This window comes from Triturus cristatus, chromosome 7, assembly GCF_964204655.1.
Source record: "Triturus cristatus chromosome 7, aTriCri1.1, whole genome shotgun sequence".
Taxonomy (NCBI): domain Eukaryota; kingdom Metazoa; phylum Chordata; class Amphibia; order Caudata; family Salamandridae; genus Triturus; species Triturus cristatus.
The window spans coordinates 1352736121-1352750273 of record NC_140590.1 but is presented as its reverse complement, the minus strand read 5'-3'; the positions used below and the strand labels follow the sequence as shown (position 1 = coordinate 1352750273).

The 14153-nt window shown below is 42.6% G+C and overlaps 1 protein-coding gene across 3 annotated transcripts in view; it reads left to right on the top strand.

Moving 5' to 3' along the window:
* PHF20 (PHD finger protein 20) overlaps positions 1–14153 on the top strand; it is a 1063788-nt gene that overhangs the window by 70018 nt on the left and 979617 nt on the right. For all 3 annotated transcript variants that reach the window (XM_085619024.1, XM_085619022.1, XM_085619023.1), the window contains one exon: positions 12622–12732. In XM_085619024.1, the coding sequence (XP_085475150.1) occupies positions 12650–12732 (83 nt within the window). In that variant the 5' untranslated portion in view covers positions 12622–12649. The remainder of the gene's footprint in view (positions 1–12621; positions 12733–14153) is intronic.

Genomic DNA, 14153 nt, shown 5'->3' with positions numbered 1-14153 from the left:
ATTCAGTAAACCCAGTAGAAAAAAAAATTCTTGCATGGAATATGATAAATTACTTAAGCAGGAAATGCTTTTAGTGTTGATCACCCCACCCTGCACCCATACTGACAAACCCTGGAGTTAAAGCTTTGCATTTAAGAACCCTTTGTTGAGCATCTTAGAATGTGATGCACATTGTTTTGCTAACTTTGATTTGTTACATGGTCGTAATTTTATGCAGATCATTGTGTTTTTCCTTCATAATGTATCTGAGTTTTACACCCAATTCCAGGCAACAATGGTCAGGTACAACTTCAAACACTTGATACAATATTGTCAGCAGAGTTCCCCTATGAGGTCTGTGTCTACCTCTGATCCAGTGTACTGAGATGTCAGACTGCATAACCCTTCTGGGGGCTTCCACATCACAACTTGTAGTGGAGCAACTGAATGTTGGGGTGCAAAGGCATGAGGGAACTTGCTCTGACTAATCGCGCTAGAACACTGGGTCACTTTGTCTTCTAAAAAGCCATTGTTGAATTTCGAAGGCTTGTACTCCCTAGCAGGGCCTAGGAAGTCTGTGTATATTATTTGTGTGTACCCAGTTTCATGTTGTGTTCGTGTAGAAACACTACTTTGTTACCTTAAAAGCAGGGAAGCCTTGGACTGCTCAACCTGCACTACAACTTATAATAAAGTGCTGAAGGAATAGTACTTGCCCAGTGTTAAGATTGACGTGGTTGCACTAGTGCCAAGCTTCTGAAAACTGTCAAATTCCAGTTCAAGATTAGTGCGCCGCAAGGACAGCAGCCAGAGAACAGATTAGAGTGTGGCTATGTACTTAACACATGGAGATTACAGAACATGACTTTATTTCACTGCATAACATGATCCTAGCACGGCTGACATGAACATGTTACACCACTGCATCACGTGCTTGACTGAGCCTGTCCAATTTGAAGACATTCACAGCGGATTTACAGATGGGAGGGGATGTTTAGATGGCAGTGGAGATACTTGGCAAGCCATTGATGGTGGATAGTTTTACGGATGGATGTAGTGACTTTTGGGAGCGACGAGTTACTCAGGGAGCCAGTGATGACTGAGGTGCTGCAAAGAGGGACAGTCATGGCTGAAGAGGTACATTGAGAGTTATTCAAGGCATTGGTTTACAAAGGACACTACAATTAGGGAGGATTCTAGAGAATAGAAAGGGATGTTTGGTTAATAGAGGGGGAATAATGATTCTCCAACTAAAATGCCAAGAGAATCTGAATTTCATTAGACACGGAGGATTATGCATTATTTATTTAATGCCACTCCATGCAGCACTTGAAAGAACATTACATCATGGAACAAAAGCAATCTAGACCAGAACATACACACAGTACGACAGTGAACAATCTTCCTCTTTTTTAAATGCTAAATTTGTTCCCTACTTTCTTGTTAAATGAGGATTGAGTAAATAGCAACTGTGTAACTCCTTATATGAGCTGTGCCACTGAGTATTATATGAAAAGAATGAGAATTGTTAGTCTTAATCTAAATGAAGCTTGTAATAAAAACTTTCAAATGCAAAGATAAACGCATGCAAATAGATATATCAATTTCTAAATACTTTATTTACCAATGTTTTTGTATTTTTTTTTTTCTATAATCAATAAAGATCCCACCAGATGTGGATGGGTGGGTTGGATAATGTGAACCTCTGTGTCTATAATTAAATTCAGATTCTCTTGGCATTTTATTTGGAGAATCACTTTTTCAATACAAGAGCGGAGGCTACCATTATGAATGTTGGTAGCCCTCAAATACCACATCAGACATGTGTTCCGCTATTAGACCAATCTTTTCTCATAATATCTTCTACTTCCACCTCTTCAGAAGGTTTACGTAGTCAAAGAGAATCCGAATGAGCGTGAACCTTATGCAAATTAACACCAGTCTGCTGTATGGCATTAGAAAGCTGTGGTAACATCTTAAAGGTTTCAGAAATTTAAATAAAAAATTGGTACACACCATCAGGTCGAAACTCCTTCGAGACGCCTATTTTCTCATGGGGTCCATTACATACAATTTCTTGCATAAATCAAGTCTCCTCATAGCATCTGTTACCTCCAAAACCTAAGTATCTGAATCTCAACAACAAGAGGTTAGACATACAAAAAAAGGATAGTTTCATACTAAATTCTTTGTAATCTAAATATCCTGTACCTGGCCACCTAGTAAATAATGACCAGTCTTAAATTGACATCCCACAGGGTTTCATATCTTGGTATAGGAATTCTTCTTAATCTGATGCTCTTATGGACTCTGTAAACCAAAACTTAATACCCTACACTCTTGCCATTAGTCAGACTGGTGACCCGCAGAGTCTGCTGATCTGTAGTAGATGAAAGTTCTATAACTAAGGCCCCTTACAAACTGATCTACTAGGACGATATCTACATCAACTAAACGACCTTCCACGGTATCCACATTCCTTTTCATGCACCATGGTAACCAACTTCTTCCAACTCTTGTGTACCAGTAAAGGCTTACTGGACCCTGACATCTGAGAAGATATCCTGATACTTTCCATGCAAGATAGTTCAAAGTCTCTGACTGTACCAGAGGATGTTTCTCTCTTTCTACGTCTTTCAACAGACCCTTCATAGCAGGACGTAGTAAAGTGGAATGTGACAAGCGAGTTTAAAAATCATTTAAAACCACACGTGAGAAGTCCAACATGGGGTTATCTGTATAAATGAGCATCTCTTTTGTCTCACTATCTGAAGGACTCTGTTATTGCAAAGTGTAGAAACTCTTAACCGTTCGTTCTCTTCCAACTCTGAATGAATGCATTCACTGCTAGAGCTCATGGATCTGACATCCGACCATAATACTCATTCAGGTGAAATATCAGTCTGCTTTCCAAGTGTCTACCTTCAGAGGACCCCAAAACTGAGCTAATTCCCTGAATCGATCTTCACTTGCTGTAATCCCTCAAAATTCTTGAAGTCCAATCTGCAGATACATTCGCCTTTCCAGACAATTTTTTTTCTGCCCACAAACTAATTTTGGGTTCTAAGCCAAAAATATCTAAGGTTTCTTGGCTAAATCTGAAAGATCCAAGGATTATGAGCCTCCTATGCGTTTTTGTATAAGCCACCGCACCAACAGAGACCCTTCAAAATAATACTGCTCTGCCTTGTAAACCATGTCAAACTCTAGGGAGGAAGAAGACCTTCTGTTAATTCCAAATAGTTTAAATGATGCTATCTTTCTGAGTTTGACCATAATCCACCAATTTTCTGTATACTCATCGCTTGCACCTCAACCAATTAAACTCTCATCCAATTCCAGAATGAAGTCTGGTGACGATCCAGCGATTGCCTGGCTATACCAGGCATCTCAATTCTCTAACCAACAAACCGGTTCCTCCTTTTCCTACTGATCTAGAGATCTTGTCTCTATACCATAAACCTCCCCAAAGGGCCCTTGCCTTATCCTTTGTAAAGCACGATAACTGTAAGAGACCACAAAATATTACCTGAATGGAAGAGGATAGTAGATTTAGTAGCCTCACAAGCGCACTTAGTTGTAGCCTGAAGCAGGACCATGTTCACCGTACCTATTGTGAACCCTAAAAACATCTAGAGAGTGAAGATCTATTTCTGTGTTTACTATGAACCCCAGACTTTCCTGAAGAAGGCTTTCGTACAATAATTGAGATTGACACTGGGACCTAAACAGAATATTGTCCAATTTAGAAAACCATGCGTACGCCTCTTTCTCTGTCATAACTTTGGTGACGCACCGTGGTGCTGAAGGAGGACAAATAGAAGTGAGTTAAATTTGTAAAGTCCATTTTGCCTAGTGAACTGGAAAGAGGATGGTAATCCTTCACCATGGGGATTGTAAAAATAGGCATCCTTCAGATCCTACTTCCCAATTAATTTGTCTCTTTAGTGACATGCCTCAAAAGATTGATCCCTTCCATCTTGTAGTGTCTGTACACCAGGAATTGATTCAAATCCCTTAGTTTAAAACAGATCTATCTTCTTCTCCTGGCATTTTTCTCCACTTGGAATAGTGTACGTAGGAAAAGTCTTCTTTCTTTGCACACTTCAAAAATCGCTCCCTTTAACAACATAGATTTTACCCACTTGTGTACTACTTTTTGGCTTATCTGCATTCCAAACCAACTCCCTTGGAGGAATATACTGAAAAAGGGGGGTTTCTGAGAAATCTAATCTAAAACCTTGGACAATTTCTTAAAACCGATTGATCCTGTGTAATGGTTACCCACACTTGGGTAAAATGTGTGAGGTGACCACACTCTTCCCTGAGAAGAAAAATGAGAAAACCTAGTACTCCCTGGTATCTGGTGTGACCATGACCCATTGCCCAGGGTTTTCCCCGCATCTTCGCCGAAAAGTGTCCCCCTTATGGTTCTCTGTGGTCTCTTTCTCTGCTAAATCTCCCAACTTGGTGTTGCTTTTCTTTAGAGCTGCCTTGTGTTTTCAGCCTTTAGTCCTGTGTTGGCATTCCCCAGGAAAACCCTAGCATGCAGGTGCCAGCCTCTTGCCTCCAAGTCTAATGGAAGCCCCTAAAATATGCCTCTTTAAACAAAATTGTGATCTTTGTTGGTGGGCCAACAACGTCAAGGAGGCGAGCTTGACATTTGTTGAGAGCTCTCTCGACCCTTCCTGTCATTTCTGCCAATTTGGCATTATGCTTACTGGTAATGAATGACTGGCCTAGAACATTCGACTGTGAGAACATTCCTCCCTTCTTTCTCTAGTGGAAATCCGATTCGCCTCTCTATGAATTTGCCCACATGTTCAACCGGCCACCTTTCATAGCTTCTGGGATGTTTAATGCTGTAGGGTGAGAACATATTCTCTCCTAACAGATTCCTGAAGTCCTCTTTAGAGGAACCTTCTCTTCATCCTCACTGAAGAGGTTCTCTCCATCAACACCCCCTTGAACTTTAGGAGTTGTATGTACTCTTCCTCCGTCTGTCGCACCTGGGACTGTGCTAGGCTCCATATTGAGCACTTAGTGTGTCTGCCTGATGCCGGTCTTTGTAGATTAATCCTTACACCTGTAGAATGTGGCGGCTTTCTCAGGAATCCCATTCAGTAGAGTACGAACGAAAAACACAACACTTCAAGAATAAAGAAGCCATGGCGATTCCTCAACTGGTAGCAGCTGAAAAGCCATTCACATAGTCTAATTTTTATTCTGGTGTTTTGGGCTAAAAGAGGAGGCCTCGTGCTTTCCGATGCAAATTACTGAAGTCTAATTCCCCCTTATGAAGGTGATGGAGTCTGGCGAGGGTGAGCCCGATGCCTTGTTGCGGAATACACGAAGCTCCACCCCCTTGCTTCAGGCGTTGTCGAAGCAGCCAACAGGGAACAGCTTCCATGTGAGAAACAACCGGTTCAGGAGCTGGGGATGTGATGCTGCTGGGTGTGGTAGCTGTGAGAATGGCGAGTCTCGGAGGTCGCCCACGGAAAGGAGAGCAGTCTATGCTGGGAGATGAGGTGAAAAGAGTGAAGGAAGTCGCCAGGCGCCTCACTGAGGTAAGGAGGTCTTTTCTGGTCGAGGAGCTGTCCCGACAGACCAGCCCTGCCCAGCTGGGGGGTCCCTGAGCAGACGTACCCTTTATAAAAGAACATGGATTTTCCCCTGTAGGTAAGCTATCCTCTACTGCAAGGATGTTATCTGCTTCCAGACGTGGCTAATTATAAAGCATTTTGGGAAGTTGCCTGCGTGTTCAACAAATAAGAAGTAAATCGCTTTTAAAACCAGATTACTAAGTATGCGACAAATGGTTTTGAGGGGAGTAGGAGTTGAAGCCTCACCCCCTCCCCCCCAACCAAGAGCTAGCCACCAGCGATATGAGCTCTAGGGCAGAAGCTGTTTTGGTACCAGAGACTATTGCTTTGATTACATTGGGGGTGAGAAATCCAAAGCCCACTACCAACTTGCAGAGTATCACTAGTACTGGAATTGCACCAATAGCTAAATCTAGTGCATTTGAGGAGGGGAATGTGGTTGATGAATCTCATAAAGACTACCCACTATTCTGAAAGTCACAGCCCAATGCGCAAGTGCTCAAATTGCCTATCCAAAGGCCAGGTGGCATGCGGAGTTCTGTCTAGCGACCCTGCGGCACTAGCTTACAGACATTTTTGCAGCCCAAAACTTTGATTCAATGGGGGAGTTGGGAGTAGGAAAAGGTCCGGCTGTACCTCCCCAAGATTCAGATGCATTTGGTTCCATGGGACTATCGCGGAGACACCCATTCCGATGGTGGACTAGGTCAATGCCATGGGTCGCCAAATCAACAGCAGCTTAATTACATACATTTTAGAGAGAGGGTCCTCTTTAAGTCCCTCTGCCTGGTTCATAAGGCAATCCATGGAACAGGGCCGGTCCCACTCCAGGAGAGATTCTCAAGGTACTCCCCTGCAAGGCAGCTGTGGTCATCCAATGCCAGCTTGCTGGCCCAGCCCAGGTTCAAACGGGCAAGATGGGGTGGGGGGGGGGGCCTTCAGCGTGGTCGGAGCCCGAAGCTGGAATGAGCTCCCACCTGAACTCAGACAGACGCAATCATTGATGGAATTCAGAAGGAGCCTTAAGACCTGGCTCTTTCCAGTAGCATGATGCCCCCGACTCTGCCCCCCTCAGTATTAAAACATCTCGTTTGGTCGGAGCGCCTGGATTCCCGAAGGGTCAGTTTTTTTTATGCGCTATATAAATATTTATACATTTACATTACATTAATGAGATCGACTGGGCTTTCTAGGGAAAGGGATAGCTAGCCTTCAATGCATCAGGTCTAGCAGTTCTTTGAAACTATTCTAGGGGAGATACAAGATTGTAAAAATGTGCAGGCCCAGGAAATTGCCATAGTTCATCAAAAGCTAGATAAAATTGAGGGTATGGTATAATAAATTCCAGAACAAATCAAAACTTGAGCAGCGAGTGTCAGACATTGAGGACCATTCCTTGGGTTGCAACAGCGATATTGCTACTCTAAAAAAAAAAAAACTAAAAAAAACTGCAGGCCTCCCAATTGAAAATAGACGAAATGGAGAATTATGGTTGACGATTGAACCTGCTCTTCACAGGGATTCCGGAGGACAATGAGTATAAATGGCCCATCTAATCCCTTGTTGTATATGAAAACCATGATTAAAAAATATATACTTACGAATGCATCAAAAGATCTTAACATAATGAGGGCAGAAAGGGTTCCTGCACAGCGATCAGCGGGGTTTAAGTAACCATGGACAATGATTGTAAACTTTTCAGATTTTCATATATAAGAGAAGCCATTTTAAGTAAGACAATCCTGAAAAAGGATCTTGTGTTATCTGATGGATCCAGGGCGAGAGTTTTCTTGGATATGTTAGCACTTGCAGCATGCTGGCGTAGAGTTTGTTGGGTTTATAGGCCAGTTTAAGAGCGCAAGAGCATAAGACTTCTATCATCCAACAGTCCAAATTGAAAATTGTATTCAAAGGCCAATTTCATCTATGTACCACTCTTGAGGAAATGCATGCTGTATTACAAAAGGTGATCTTAGCAAGTGAAAACTAATTCCAACCAGGGGTTGGATATTTTGATAAAAGGTGAAGGTTGTAGATGTTCTGGCTACTGACGGGGTTGTGGATAAAGGCAGTTCAATGTTTTCTATGATGAAACCAGTTTTAGGAATCTGGGTCATGTACATTGCTTATTTTATTAACGGATCCCTGAAAGCTGTTAGGCTTAGTTTCATTGCTTTTCACCATTTTATACACTTTAGTCACTTTACACTTTTATATATATTTTTTTCTTTATATACTCGGATGGGTAATCTTGTAATAATTGCACTTTAGGATCAGATTACAGATTGTAATGCTTTATAGATTTATATATGGCTAGAAGTAACTTAATGCGCTTTGCACATTTCACTTGTCTCCTGCTGGCAGGTTATTATACACATATACCCAAGGACTGTTACTTTGTTACAAGGGCTCCTCAAGGTTCAGTTAATCTGTACCATATTCAAGGTAAAGACTGCTGTAGAATGATGCTTATCATATATGGTCCTGCCAGTTTAAACATTTCAGGAGGGTTTTAATCTTTTTTTTGTTTAACCAATAAAAACATTAATTGTAGCATATAAGCTAATGTACAGATGAGCATCTCTAGTCTGTAGGGTTACAAGCAGCACAAGCGTATCACAGACGGGGAGTGGTAGTATAAGCATGTGGGCAGGCGCCGGGTCAAGGCGTCAAATTGACTGGTGGTCTGAAGAAGGGAGTTAAGGGCCATTCCTCTCTTCGTTTGGGACAGGGGTTGGTTTGAGAGGCAGGGGTTGTTGTGTTAGGCAGCTAAAAAGGAGCAAGACATTGGCAGGTCAGAAATAGATAAGGTATATTAGCAGAATGAGAGAAGGGGGTGAGGTAGTAGTTGTGGTAAGTAAGGGTATGGATCAACTCCAAGCAAACGGCAAGGTTAAATCGAGCTGGGAAAAATAAAGAAAAGGGCAATTTTTTATTTTAAACCCAAGTAGTGGTGTTTATGGTTGAATTCAAGGAATGTCTCCAAGGACAAAAATGTTGTGTAATGTAAATGATCTTTTTAAATGCACCTAAAAGTGGGGCATTGCTAAAATGGTTGGGCTAGAAATGTCGCGAAGAAATCATGCCAGATGGCATTTCGATTAAGTTCTGCTCACGGATTTAGTATGGATCGAAGAAACATGTACGTTTATACAGCTGTTTTTAAGGAGAATATAAATACAGCCCCATCCTTTATGGTGTGGGAAGCTTTTAAGGCCTTTTTTCGGGTACAGGTTATCTTATATAAAGCTAGCACCTACAAGCAGAGGGCGCGGAAGATAGAAATTCTACAAAAAAACTGTAGAACAGGCAAGGACTGAGCTTAAATCTGAGAGCCTAAGAGACCATAATGAAAACGCATTGCAGCAGGAACTGACGAGAGCGAAAGCTCAACTTCAACTAAAACCTTTTTATTTTCGAAGAGATCACTGGGAACAAGGCATACCAACAGTGTATGAAGAAAGTCCGCTCATAGACAAATATTTAGCATAGTCTACCAAAACACAGCAAAATAGGCTAATAATCACACACTTAAGAGACCCCAGACAATAGGACAGTGCCTCTCAACTTGGACTGGACCTACCAGTTTGAGCAGGCATATGCAAAGAGGGTAGGGACACTTTAAAGACTAGTCCATCCACGTAGCCTTAAATCTACAGTCTTTTTGGTATGGAACCCGTTCAGAGAAAAAACCAAGGGAGATAATAATCCAAGAAGAAACTAAGGTTGTAGAACAAGAAATAGAGGAGATGTTATGGAAAGAGGCTATAATGAAGGTATCCGAGGATCAGAAAGGGTTTGTAAGCACCCTGTTTGTAGTGAAGAAGAGAGAAAAGGGATGGAGACAAGTAATACATCGAAGAGTTTAATTATTTTGAGATATACAGACACTTTAATATGGAAGGAACCTATCTTTTAAGAGACATTTTAGTTGAGGGAGACCGGCTGGAAAAGAGATTTGAAACCTGCTTATTTTTCAGTACCAGTTGCAGAGGATAGTCAGTGGTATCTTCAATTCAGATGGAGAGGTAAGCTGTATCAGTTCACATGTCTCCCATTTGGTCTATCGTCTGCACCCTGGTGTTTTTCAAAGGTTTTGAGACAAGCGGTAGATTATCTAGGAGAGAGAGAAGTACAACTAATAGTTTACCTGCATGACATTTTGTTGATGGATCAGGATATATTGAGGTTTTAAGAGAATGTGGGGGTGGTACAAGATCTTTTAAGAAGGCTAGGATTTGTGGTAAACTTGAGAATTTGAAATTGAAAGCAGAACAGAGGATGGAGTTATTGTGGTTTGTAGTGAACACAGTGGAAAGGAAATTAGAGGGTGAAGAATCTGTCTCCAAACCAAAGGCCCTTGCTCGTACCCAGAGTGAAGTTGGATTCAGAAGCAAAAGAAGAATTGGTGTGGTGGCTGGAAAATGTAGAGGCATGGAATGAACGGTCGTGCATTTTTTTGGAACATGCCTGGATTTTGTGTTGGAAACTGATGCAAGCAACTTAGGTTGGAGCGCAAGACTGGAGACACAGCAGACGGGGGGGGGGGGGGGGGGAGATGAAAGGTATGCAAGAGGGAGGCGCACATAAATTGCTTGGAGTTGAAAGCAGGAGTGTTGGCAGTTCAGAGTTCCAGGAATCAAATAAATGGAAGTTTGGTATTGCTAGATGAACAATATGACTGCAGTAACATATATCAACAAGCTAGGAGGGAGCAGATGGAAGAAGTTGTCGGAGTTGACAAGATTTCTGTACGTTTTGCATGGGATTGAAGGTAAATGTGACATCGCAGTATTTGCCAGGGATGGAGAATTTGGTAGCGGACTGGAATTCAAGTTACTTAAAAGATTGCAACGATTAGGAGCTATACCCGAGGGCCTTTTGGATGATACAGAAGAGGTTGGGTCCATTGGAGATAGATTTATTGGCGTCTCGGTAGACCAATCAGTTGGGGATGTATGTGAGTTGGAGACCGGATCCGGGTGCAACAGCAGTGGATGCTATTCACTCTGAATTGGAGGGGGTTGAAAGGGTATGCATTCCCTCCATTTTCTATGATTCAGAGTATTAGTGCAGATCCAGTTGAGGCAGATGAGGTTATGATTGCAAATTTCTTAGCTGATTTGTTCAGGAGAGGCTGGAGTTATAGGACCATCAAGTGCTTTAGGTCAGCGATTGCTGCTGGTCATTCCCTGGTTGAGGGGGTGTCAGTAGCCAAAGGACAGTTGGTTTGCAAGTTTATGAAGTGTATTCCTTTGAATAAACCTCCATGTGCAAGGTTTAATAATTTGTGGGACATTGGTTTGCTTTTGAAATTGTTAGAGTTGGCAAGGCAACAAATATTTGACAGTAAAACAATTGTCTTGGAAGCTGGCTACATTATTGTGTTGGATCTCCTTCAGGAGAGTTTCGGAAGTTAAAGCGTTTAGATGTTTCAGATAAATGTTTTCATCCAGAGGGTGTTTTTTTAAATAAGTTGACTAACAAAAACTATTACTGAGAGAATTTTTTTACCCAAGATTTGAAGACCATCCAAAGTTGTGTGGAGATGTTTATTAGGGAATATGAAGCGAGAGTGAGTCTAGGTGTGCTGATACAGACCAGTTGTCAATTTCCCATGTGAAACCTCATAGAACAGTGCCTACAGCAACCATTGCAAGATGGGTAAAAGGAACTATGCGTGAAGCTGGTGTAAATTTAGAGTTTTACAGCACATTTGATTCGTGGAGCAATGGCATCAAGTGTATTGTGCTGGAGGTAGTTTGAGTGACAGTTTGAATGCGGCAGATTGGTCAAATGATATTGTTTCGGGATTTTTATTTCAGACCAGTAGAGCATGTTTCAGGAGTTTTGAAGAACTTTAAACATGCATAATGCTAGCCTCCTGTCTTCCCATAAAATGTTGATTTTCAGAAGTATGCTGTATAGAGAATCGTGATTTTATTAAAGACAAGGAGGCTAGCATTATTTCTTCCTCCCACCCTTTAAGGTGGAGGAAGGATTGACATATTCTAAATGTTTTCATTTATTCTAGATGGATGATGATTGTTTAAAGGTTTGGAGTTGGATGTAAAGTGTTTGTCTGATGTTTTTTATTGAGATGGACAGTGAATTTAAAAGAAGGAAAAGAAAGAAGATTTCAAAGAGGAAACAGAAAAGGATGAGCCTGGAATGTTGAAGGGTTATATGGTGTTTGGAGTTCTGATTTATTGTGACTTCATGTTGTCCTTGGAAGCTTTTAAGATGCTGCACAGAAGTGGTTAATAAAAGGTTATGCATAATGCTAGCCGACTTGTCTTTAATAAAATCATGATTCTCTATACAACATACTTCTGAGAATCGACATTCCTTACTGACCCTCGCATTCTCCCCGTACTCACTGTAAACAGACAGCAGTGTAAAGGACACACTTCTCAGGGCTTAAGTTTTTCACACCAATGGTCAGTTCTCATCATGGCTCTGTGCTCCTGGGATGGAAAGTCTCAAAAGTAACTGACAGTAGTGCACCGGGGTGGCGCCTATCTAGGTACCTTGTACGTCTCTTCCGATGCTACCAACGCAGAGCAGACTATGCCAACTACTGGCGCACAGTGGTACTAAAAAATGTCCAGATCCAGTCTGATGCCCGAGGATTATTCGAAGTAAGAACTTTGCGTCTAGACTCTATCTGATAAGGCAATACTAAAAGGTAAGTAACTTGTTCTTTAGTGCTGTCACAAATGTGAGGTTGCGTGCATTCTTGCTGATGGAGGGTTCCATACATTAACTGATTTTAAACTGGTACAACATTTGCTTAAAGACCGAATCAGACTAGGTGGGTTCCACTCCCTTGTATACTTGTTCTGCACAGACTTTTCTCTGAAGTAAGCAGTGTTTGTTGTGAATTAATATTCCCTAAGAGTATTGACAATTTTGTGATTGGGGTGGGGGGGGGGGTAATTCTAGTCTGTTTTAAAAAAAATGTTATTTAAATTGTACAGTTGTAATATTTGCAGATAAAAAAATGGATGGTGATGCAAATTGTATTTTTATTTTTCAGAAGAGCATAATTGACGGTTTTATCCGAAATGACAAAAAAACCACCTAGCAGACGAGGAATTACATTTGAAGTGGGGGCCCAGTTGGAAGCTCGAGACCGCTTAAAGAAATGGTATGCAAAATGTAGATTTGTATGCTGGTACTTTCTTATTTGTCTTTGTTCATCATCCTCAAAACTACATCGCTTTTGTTAGCTGGTTAGTATATCATGTCGTTAACTATCCGTTTACTATGTGCACCATCTTTTTGTGGAATAGTTATTGCTCAATAAATACAGACATTGCTCCACTTTATTCCCTACTAGTGTACTAATTTTTTTTAGGTCTCGCCTAGTGACGCAGCGCATGTGCTGCTCGCCGTGGCGAGATCTATTGTCGTTTTCTTGGCCGAAGGGGGACAGGACATGTGCACACATGTGAAAGACAGGACATGTGTACGTCTGACCGCTTAGCAGAAGAGACAGCAGATGTGTGCGTACGGGGGACAGGAGATGGGCACGCGTATGGCTCTGCTCGGTCGTTCTCCGTCCCTCTCTACCCCCCCCCCCCCTCCCTCCCTGTCTGCGAGCACGCAGGACAAGAGATCTGCACGTGTTCTGCTTGCGTTGTTAGCCCAACTCCTGGGCGCTCGCTCTCTCCATGTCTTTACCAAGTCCCTCTTTGTAGTATCTTCATATAAGGTTAACTGTTCTCCTGTATCTTGTAACTAGCTGCTCAGCCAGTGTGAGTGTTCCATGTGGAATGATGACGTGACTGGAATGTTGGTGTGGTGTGAGACAGTTAGGAGAGGATGGGCTGAGCAGCTAGCAGGCTGCTCCTGGTGGGGCTATACTATGGACTTTACTATCTTAATAAATAACCTAAAGATATATACTGGCTACGTCTGCTGTGTCACATCAAGTCATGGAACCAGGTCACTTCACTCTTGTTCTATTAACGGCCGCTGGTAGGTGCCAGGCTGCATTACCTGCCCTGACAAGTGTGCCCCTTGCTGCTGCAGCCCCCCATGAGTTGGAGGGGGCTTGGTGCGCTGTCTCACTCATTAAAAGAGGTACAACCAGGGATCTGTAAATGACCCGCTGGGGGAGCAGGCGTTGCCGCCTTGGATTTAGCGAGCGCGGATTGACAGCTGTGGAAACGGGGGCGCTGCAGATCAGATTAGTCACTCCACCCAATCCCCCCCCCCCCCCCCCCCCCCCCCCAAATGTGCTTGGCAGGAACAGGAGGCTGCTGGTAATGCATATCTGTCGTCAGACATCGAGGCGCAGGAGAGGCGCCTCTTCCTGGCCAAAGGGTACTTGTCCACTCTTTAAGAGTGCGCCCGCGCCGGGTGAGTCAGGCTTTCGAGAATGTGCCTTATTATGCAGATGATAGCTCAGCCGGTTAACGAGCCTGCTTCAGAGTCTGCACACTGGAGGTCACAGTCTTTCATCCATAGGGGTTGAGAAACTAAGCACCATTAAGGCTACTCTCTGCTTGGTTTGCCTTGGGAGATAGTTCCGCGGGTCGAGTGCCTCTGCAGGGACCTGTGTGT